The sequence below is a fragment of the Anomaloglossus baeobatrachus genome, chromosome 4, assembly GCF_048569485.1.
Source record: "Anomaloglossus baeobatrachus isolate aAnoBae1 chromosome 4, aAnoBae1.hap1, whole genome shotgun sequence".
NCBI lineage: Eukaryota > Metazoa > Chordata > Amphibia > Anura > Aromobatidae > Anomaloglossus > Anomaloglossus baeobatrachus.
In genome coordinates, this window is record NC_134356.1 from 348,533,809 (window position 1) to 348,543,471 (window position 9,663).

At 57.1% G+C, this 9,663-nt stretch overlaps 1 protein-coding gene across 1 annotated transcript in view; it reads right to left on the reverse strand.

Annotated features, from left to right (window-relative positions):
* The window catches only part of MOV10L1 (Mov10 like RNA helicase 1), a 371,844-nt gene extending 363,421 nt beyond the window's left edge, over positions 1–8,423 (reverse strand). The window contains exon 1 of the mRNA XM_075345097.1: positions 8,295–8,423. Within this exon, the coding sequence (XP_075201212.1) occupies positions 8,295–8,376 (82 nt within the window). The 5' untranslated portion in view covers positions 8,377–8,423. The remainder of the gene's footprint in view (positions 1–8,294) is intronic.
* Between the last annotated feature and the right edge of the window lie 1,240 nt (positions 8,424–9,663).

Consider the following 9,663-nt stretch of genomic DNA (forward strand, 5'->3'; position numbering starts at 1 on the left):
ATAGTAGAATAGCTCCTGTGGATGTAATGTGTAGGTTGTCCCAATACTTTTATCCACATAGGCCCCGATTCATCAAAGCAAGCTCACCAGAATTCTGCATAAAGTGCACTGAAAAGTCACAACTTTTTTTGCAACTCCTGGCATTTTCAAGACCGTTCCTTCACACAAAACTAGGAAGAACCTTGGTGTGGGTAATGGTACACGGGGCATGACGCAAGGAGAAGTGGAGAAGTGGTGTGAAACCAGGACACTGGGCGTGATGCCAGGAGGAGGGACGTGTCACTGGAACAGGGTCGTGATGCCAGGAGGGGTGTGTCACTGAGACAGGGGCAAGATGCCAGGAGGAGGGGCGTGTCACTGCAACAGGGGGGTGATGCCAGGGGGAGGGGCGTGTCACTGCGACAGGGGCGTGATGCCAGGAGGAGGGGCGTGTCACTGCGACAGGGGCGTGATGCCAGGAGGAGGGGTGTGTCACTGCGACAGGGGCATGATGCCAAAAGGAGGGGTGTGTCACTGCGACAGGGGCGTGATTCCAGGAGGGGCGTGTCAATGAGACAGGGGCAAGATGCCAGGAGGAGGGGCGTGTCACTGCGACAGGGGCATGATGCCAGGAGGGGCGTGTCACTGCGACAGGGGCGTGATGCCAGGAGGAGGGGCATGTCACTGCGACAGGGGCAAGATGCCAGGAGGAGGGGTGTGTCACTGCGACAGGGGCATGATGCCAAAAGGAGGGGTGTGTCACTGCGACAGGGGCGTGATTCCAGGAGGGGCGTGTCAATGAGACAGGGGCAAGATGCCAGGAGGAGGGGCGTGTCACTGCGACAGGGGCATGATGCCAGGAGGGGCGTGTCACTGCGACAGGGGCGTGATGCCAGGAGGAGGGGCATGTCACTGCGACAGGGGCATGATGCCAGGAGGAGGGGTGTGTCACTGCGACAGGGGCATGATGCCAGGAGGAGGGGTGTGTCACTGCGACAGGGGCGTGATTCCAGGAGGGGCGTGTCAATGAGACAGGGGCAAGATGCCAGGAGGAGGGGCGTGTCACTGCGACAGGGGCATGATGCCAGGAGGGGCGTGTCACTGCGACAGGGGCATGATGCCAGGAGGAGGGGCGTGTCACTGCGACAGGGACAAGATGCCAGGAGGGGCGTGTCACTGGAACAGGGGCGTGATGTTAGGAGAAGGGGCGTATCACTGCGACAGGGGCGTGTCACTGCGACAGGGGCGTGATGCCAGGAGGAGGGGCGTGTCACTGCGACAGGGGCGTGATGCCAGGAGGAGGGGCGTGTCACTGCGACAGGGGCGTGATGCCAGGAGGAGGGGCGTGTCACTGCGACAGGGGCGTGATGCCAGGAGGAGGAGCGTGTCACTGTGACAGGGGCGTGATGCCAGGAGGAGGGGCGTGTCACTGTGACAGGGGCGTGATGCCAGGAGGAGGGGCGTGTCACTGTGACAGGGGCGTGATGCCAGGAGGAGGGGCGTGTCACTGGGACAGGGGCGTGATGCCAGGAGGAGGGGCGTGTCACTGGGACAGGGGAGTGATGCCAGGAGGAGGGGCGTGTCACTGGGACAGGGGAGTGATGCCAGGAGGAGGGGCGTGTCACTGGGACAGGGGAGTGATGCCAGGAGGAGGGGCGTGTCACTGGTCCAAGGGAGTGATGCAAGGAGGAGAGGCGTGTCACTGGTCCAGGGGAGTGATGCCAGGAGGAGGGGCGTGTCACTGGGACAGGGGAGTGATGCCAGGAGGAGGGGCGTGTCACTGGGACAGGGGAGTGATGCCAGGAGGAGGGGCGTGTCACTGGGACAGGGGAGTGATGCCAGGAGGAGGGGCGTGTCACTGGGACAGGGGAGTGATGCCAGGAGGAGGGGCGTGTCACTGGGACAGGGGAGTGATGCCAGGAGGAGGGGCGTGTCACTGGGACAGGGGAGTGATGCCAGGAGGAGGGGCGTGTCACTGGGACAGGGGAGTGATGCCAGGAGGAGGGGTGTGTCACTGGGACAGGGGAGTGATGCCAGGAGGGGCGTGTCACTGGGACAGGGGAGTGATGTCAGGAGGAGGGGAGTGTCACTGGGACAGGGGAGTGATGCCAGTAGGAGGGGCCTGTCACTGGGACAGGGGAGTGATGCCAGGAGGAGGGGCGTGTAACTGGGACAGGGGAGTGATGCCAGGAGGAGGGGCGTGTCACTGGGACAGGGGAGTGATGCTAGGAGGAGGGGTGTGTCACTGGGACAGGGGAGTGATGCTAGGAGGAGGGGTGTGTCACTGGGACAGGGGAGTGATGCCAGGAGGAGGGGCATGTCACTGGGACAGGGGAGTGATGCCAGGAGGAGGGGCCATATATTATATAGAATGACACGGCACTTCTATTTTAAGGAATGGGTGCTCTGGTAGGGTCCAAATCTGTATCCAAAAATAAGATAAACCAGGCATTCCAAAATGGATGCAAAAAGGAAAACTTTATTCAAAATATAGAACAGTTCAAATATTGCAAGACGTTTCGGTCAACGCAGTGACCTTCGTCAGTGGAACTGACTATATGTGGAAAAATAGATGATCCGAGCAAAGGAGAAAAATTCTCTACTAATAATTCTGAATTTTCTCCTTTGCACGGATCATCTATTTTTCCACATATAGCCAGTTCCACTGACGAAGGTCACTGCGTTGACCGAAACGTCTTGCAATATTTGAACTGTTCTATATTTTGAATAAAGTTTTCCTTTTTGCATCCATTTTGGAATGCCTGGTTTATCTTACTATTGGTACAGGGGTGTGATGCCAGGTGGAGGGGCGTGTCACTGCGACAGGGGCGTGATGCCAGGAGGGGCGTGTCACTGGGATAGGGGTGTGATGCCAGGAGGGGCGTGTCATTGAGACAGGGGCAAGATGCCAGGAGGAGGGGCGTGTCACTGCGACAGGGGCATGATGCCAGGAAGAGGGGCGTGTCACTTGGGCAGGGGCCTGTTGCCAGGAGGAGGGGCATGTTACTGGGACAGGGGCGTGTTGTCAGGAGAGGCGTGTCACTGGGACAGGGGCATGATGCCAGAAGGAGGGGCGTGTCACTGGGACAGGGGCATGTTGCCAGAAGGAGAGGCGTGTCACTGGGACAGGGGCGTGATGCCAGGAGGGGCGTGTCACTGCGACAGGGGCGTGATGCCAGGAGGAGGGGTGTGTCACTGAGACAGGGGCATGATGCCAGGAGGAGGGGCGTGTCACTGCAACAGGGGCGTGATGCCAGGAGGAGGGGCGTGTCACTGGGACAGGGGTGTGATGCCAGGAGGGGCGTGTCAATGAGACAGGGGCAAGATGCCAGGAGGAGGGGCGTGTCACTGCGACAGGGGCAAGATGCCAGGAGGGGCGTGTCACTGGGACAGGGGAGTGATGCCAGGAGGGGCGTGTCACTGGGACAGGGGTGATGCCAGGAGGAGGGGCGTGTCACTGGGACAGGGGCATGATGCCAGGAGGAGGGGCGTGTCACTGCGACAGGGGCGTGATGCCAGGAGGAGGGGCGTGTCACTGCCACAGGGGCGTGATGCCAGGAGGGGCGTGTCACTGCCACAGGGGCGTGATGCCAGGAGGAGGGGCGTGTCACTGGGACAGGGGCGTGATGCCAGGAGGAGGGGCGTGTCACTGGGACAGGGGCGTGATGCCAGGAGGAGGGGCGTGTCACTGGGACAGGGGCGTGATGCCAGGAGGAGGGGCGTGTCACTGGGACAGGGGCGTGATGCCAGGAGGAGGGGCGTGTCACTGGGACAGGGGCGTGATGCCAGGAGGAGGGGCGTGTCACTGGGACAGGGGAGTGATGCCAGGAGGAGGGGCGTGTCACTGGGACAGGGGAGTGATGCCAGGAGGAGGGGCGTGTCACTGGGACAGGGGAGTGATGCCAGGAGGAGGGGTGTGTCACTGGGACAGGGGAGTGATGCCAGGAGGGGCGTGTCACTGGGACAGGGGAGTGATGTCAGGAGGAGGGGAGTGTCACTGGGACAGGGGAGTGATGCCAGTAGGAGGGGCCTGTCACTGGGACAGGGGAGTGATGCCAGGAGGAGGGGCGTGTAACTGGGACAGGGGAGTGATGCCAGGAGGAGGGGCGTGTCACTGGGACAGGGGAGTGATGCTAGGAGGAGGGGCGTGTCACTGGGACAGGGGAGTGATGCCAGGAGGAGGGGCATGTCACTGGGACAGGGGAGTGATGCCAGGAGGAGGGGCCATATATTATATAGAATGACACGGCACTTCTATTTTAAGGAATGGGTGCTCTGGTAGGGTCCAAATCTGTATCCAAAAATAAGATAAACCAGGCATTCCAAAATGGATGCAAAAAGGAAAACTTTATTCAAAATATAGAACAGTTCAAATATTGCAAGACGTTTCGGTCAACGCAGTGACCTTCGTCAGTGGAACTGACTATATGTGGAAAAATAGATGATCCGAGCAAAGGAGAAAAATTCTCTACTAATAATTCTGAATTTTCTCCTTTGCACGGATCATCTATTTTTCCACATATAGCCAGTTCCACTGACGAAGGTCACTGCGTTGACCGAAACGTCTTGCAATATTTGAACTGTTCTATATTTTGAATAAAGTTTTCCTTTTTGCATCCATTTTGGAATGCCTGGTTTATCTTACTATTGGTACAGGGGTGTGATGCCAGGTGGAGGGGCGTGTCACTGCGACAGGGGCGTGATGCCAGGAGGGGCGTGTCACTGGGATAGGGGTGTGATGCCAGGAGGGGCGTGTCATTGAGACAGGGGCAAGATGCCAGGAGGAGGGGCGTGTCACTGCGACAGGGGCATGATGCCAGGAAGAGGGGCGTGTCACTTGGGCAGGGGCCTGTTGCCAGGAGGAGGGGCATGTTACTGGGACAGGGGCGTGTTGTCAGGAGAGGCGTGTCACTGGGACAGGGGCATGATGCCAGAAGGAGGGGCGTGTCACTGGGACAGGGGCATGTTGCCAGAAGGAGAGGCGTGTCACTGGGACAGGGGCGTGATGCCAGGAGGGGCGTGTCACTGCGACAGGGGCGTGATGCCAGGAGGAGGGGTGTGTCACTGAGACAGGGGCATGATGCCAGGAGGAGGGGCGTGTCACTGCGACAGGGGCGTGATGCCAGGAGGAGGGGCGTGTCACTGGGACAGGGGTGTGATGCCAGGAGGGGCGTGTCAATGAGACAGGGGCAAGATGCCAGGAGGAGGGGCGTGTCACTGCGACAGGGGCAAGATGCCAGGAGGGGCGTGTCACTGGGACAGGGGAGTGATGCCAGGAGGGGCGTGTCACTGGGACAGGGGTGATGCCAGGAGGAGGGGCGTGTCACTGGGACAGGGGCATAATGCCAGGAGGAGGGGCGTGTCACTGCGACAGGGGCGTGATGCCAGGAGGAGGGGCGTGTCACTGCCACAGGGGCGTGATGCCAGGAGGGGCGTGTCACTGCCACAGGGGCGTGATGCCAGGAGGAGGGGCGTGTCACTGGGACAGGGGCGTGATGCCAGGAGGAGGGGCGTGTCACTGGGACAGGGGCGTGATGCCAGGAGGAGGGGCGTGTCACTGGGACAGGGGCGTGATGCCAGGAGGAGGGGCGTGTCACTGGGACAGGGGCGTGATGCCAGGAGGAGGGGCGTGTCACTGGGACAGGGGCGTGATGCCATGAGGACGGGCGTGTCACTGGGACAGGGGCAAGATGCCAGGAGGAGGGGCGTGTCACTGGGATGCAACCAGGAGATGGGTTGTGACATCAGTAGATGGGGCGTGACATCAAGAGTAGGGCCATGACACCGGGACATCTGATGTGACGCCAGGGGATGGGATATCATGCCAGGGCATGATGCCACTGCTTGTCTAATTCATGAGGAGTTTTGGTGTCATTAGAAATCTTACTCCAGTCAAGGGGTTGCTGTAAGGCTATGTGCACACGTTGCGTTTTTTTCAGCGCGAAAAAAAACGCACCCTCTGGCAGAGGGGAGAATTGTAAACAATGCTTTTTGAAAAAAACGCATCGAAAACGCATGCGTTTTTCATGCGTTTTTAGGTGCGTTTTTTAAGACTTGTCAGTGTTAATAAAGTTGGTTGAACACAGACCTTTGGGAAAAAAAAAACCTGTGATGTCATTTCCTTCTTCTCCACATTCTCTACATTCTCCATTGTGGAAACAGAAAAAAAAAACAATGAAAAAAATGGCGTGGGGTCCCCCCTATTTTTGATAGGCAGCTAGGGTAAAGCATACAGCTGTAGCCTGCAAACCACAGCTGGCAGCTTCATCTTGTCTGCTGATCAATTTGGAGGGCTCCCCAGGCTTTTTTTTTTTTATTTATAAATAAAGAATTAAAAAAAAAAATAACGTGGGGTCCCCCCAAATTAGATCACTAGCCAAGGTGAAGCTGACAGCTGGGGTCTAGTATTCTCAGGATGGGAAGAGCCATGGTTATTTGACTCTTCCCAGCCTAAAAATAGCAGGCCGCAGCCGCCCCAGAAGTGGCGCATCCATTAGATGCGCCAATCCTGGCGCTTCGTCCCAACTCATCCCGTTGCCCTGGTGTGGTGGCAAACGGGGTAATATATTGGGTTGATGCCAGATGTGTAATGTCACCTGGCATCAAGCCCAGCAATTAGTGATGTCACGGCGTCTGTTTGATACCAGACATAACTAACTGACAGTAATAGCAAAACAAATTGACAAAAAAAAAAAAAATATTTGAAAAAACACTCCCCAAAAACATATCCTCTTTCACCAATTTATTGGAAAAAAAAAGAAAAAAATTGGGTCCACAGTAATCCATTTTTTACGTCCTACGTCGCCTCTGGACCTTCTAGAATATGGGGGGCACGCTCAGGGAAGGTGTCCCCCATTTTCTAGTAGTGCAGACCCTCCATTTGAGGAGAGTGGGTGCAAAGAATCTGCACCCACTCTCCCCGGGTCACAGCTGTAGTGTGCCGAGCAGCAGCCAGCGCAGCTCACACTGAACACAGGAAGCTGTCAGCTGCTCGGTACATGTGATCGGCGCGCACTGTGAAGGAGGAGGGGGCCGCGGGGGATCAGCGCTGTGACAGGTACGGGGATTACCGGGGGACACCAGGCGGGAATAGGGGGTGACTTGGCAGGGCCTGGGGAGCAGTTTTCTGTCGCATGTGTTATTGCACATGCGAAAGAAACAGAGGAGTAGGGCGGCCGGTGCGCTGCTGTGCGCGCAGCCATGTTGGATTTTCGGGGGGGGGGGGGGGGGTCGGGGCGGGCACTTTGGCGACATCGGGGCTTTCCTGAACTTTGCCAGGAAGTGAGGTCAACAGGAAACCTCTTGACCTCACTTCCAGGTAAAATGCCTGCGTTCTGTATGCCGATAAAGCATGCGGACCGCAACAAAAATGCAGCGAACTGCGGTGTAGCTGCGTTCTGACCCACATAATTGATTTCAATGGGAGGAGAACGCAGCTACAACGCACAAAAGAAGTGACATGCTGCTTTTTTTCCGCACCGATTTTTGGCATCCAGAACGCTGCGTTTAGATACGCAGCATGTGTATTGATTTTTCAGCTCTTACAGACTTTGCTGAGGAAGCTGAACGCATGCTATTTGGCACTGAAACGCTGTGGTTCTTAACGCAGCGTTTCCGCGGGAAAAAACCGCAACGTGTGCACATAGCCTAAGATTCCTGGAGTGGCGCACACATAAGACGCTCCTGATTCATGAAGAGGTGTCTGACTCCACCACACCTCTCATTAAACAGTAGATGCTAGACTGTATGGGCTCCTTCCCGGTATGACGTAATTTGTCACTTGATGGGACGTGTTCAAAATAAAGGCCGATCTTTTCCAGACGGAATAAACATTATTTTTCTATGTCCACGTGGGCATGGAGTTGTTTAAATGTAAAGTGACGGTCCGATTATAGTGGACAGGAGGAAACGCCTAATAACCTAGAAGGAGCCTGTACATTCTAGGCCCAACCCTCATTAAACTGACAGAGAAAATGGCCGGTCTTGATGTGTACATAGGGGTTACTCATTCACGACTGATACACTGTGACATAGCAGCAAAAAAACGAACTAAATTGGTTTAAATGCAAAATGCTGTATCAGACGCCTTCCCTGCATCACATGTCACTGTAAGGAGAGGTCACGTGCTCCTCCAGCCCGCGCTCTGTGGGTGGCTCTCTGGCAGGCCCTGGTGGTCAGTAAGGGAACTGCTCTTATACTGTGGAGAGGGCGGGCTATATCCCTGCACAACTGCCTATCCCCGCCGGTAAAATACAGGGCCGCACACAGCATGGTGCCGGTGTGGAATGGTCCTTCCAGGTGACCTGAGTTCTCACCCTTGTAAGGTTTCCTCTGGTGACTACCAGCGTCCGCTTCCCTCCAGAAGAAGGAGGCCGCGCTCCTCATCAGGCTCAGCATGGCTTCCACCTACAGGCGCCGCTCAGTCCCTACAGAAAACTGCCTGCTCCAGCCTGCGACCAGGGATCACGTGGTAGGCGGGCACACTGATGCCGTGACGTCACGGACAGGCGTTAGTGCGGCCGCCGAGGGGAAGGATACTGCGCGTCTGCAGTGTGATATATCGTCCTGTGCAGAGTACAGACTGTGCGCTCTGTGTGATACTGTCCTGGGCAGAGTGCAGACTGTGCGCTCTGTGTGATACTGTCCTGGGCAGAGTGCAGACTGTGCGCTCTGTGTGGTACTGTCCTGGGCAGAGTGCAGACTGTGCGCTCTGTGTGATACTGTCCTGGGCAGAGTGCAGACTGTGCGCTCTGTGCGATATATCGTCCTGTGCAGAGTGCAGACTGTGCGCTCTGTGTGGTACTGTCCTGGGCAGAGTGCAGACTGTGCGCTCTGTGTGGTACTGTCCTGGGCAGAGTACAGACTGTGCGCTCTGTGTGGTACTGTCCTGGGCAGAGTGCAGACTGTGCGCTCTGTGTGATACTGTCCTGGGCAGAGTGCAGACTGTGCGCTCTGTGTGGTACTGTCCTGGGCAGAGTGCAGACTGTGCGCTCTGTGTGGTACTGTCCTGGGCAGAGTACAGACTGTGCGCTCTGTGTGGTACTGTCCTGGGCAGAGTGCAGACTGTGCGCTCTGTGTGATACTGTCCTGGGCAGAGTGCAGACTGTGCGCTCTGTGTGGTACTGTCCTGGGCAGAGTGCAGACTGTGCGCTCTGTGTGATACTGTCCTGGGCAGAGTGCAGACTGTGCGCTCTGTGTGATACTGTCCTGGGCAGAGTGAAGACTGTGCGCTCTGTGTGGTACTGTCCTGGGCAGAGTGCAGACTGTGCGCTCTGTGTGGTACTGTCCTGGGCAGAGTGCAGACTGTGCGCTCTGTGTGATACTGTCCTGGGCAGAGTGCAGACTGTGCGCTCTGTGTGGTACTGTCCTGGGCAGAGTGCAGACTGTGCGCTCTGTGTGGTACTGTCCTGGGCAGAGTGCAGACCGTGCGCTCTGTGTGATACTGTCCTGGGCAGAGTGCAGACTGTGCGCTCTGTGTGGTACTGTCCTGGGCAGAGTGCAGACCGTGCGCTCTGTGTGATACTGTCCTGGGCAGAGTGCAGACTGTGCGCTCTGTGTGGTACTGTCCTGGGCAGAGTGCAGACCGTGCGCTCTGTGTGGTACTGTCCTGGGCAGAGTGCAGACCGTGTTCAGATTGCAGACCATGTTGTGCCACGCAGAGTGGAGGCCATGTGACGCTGCCGG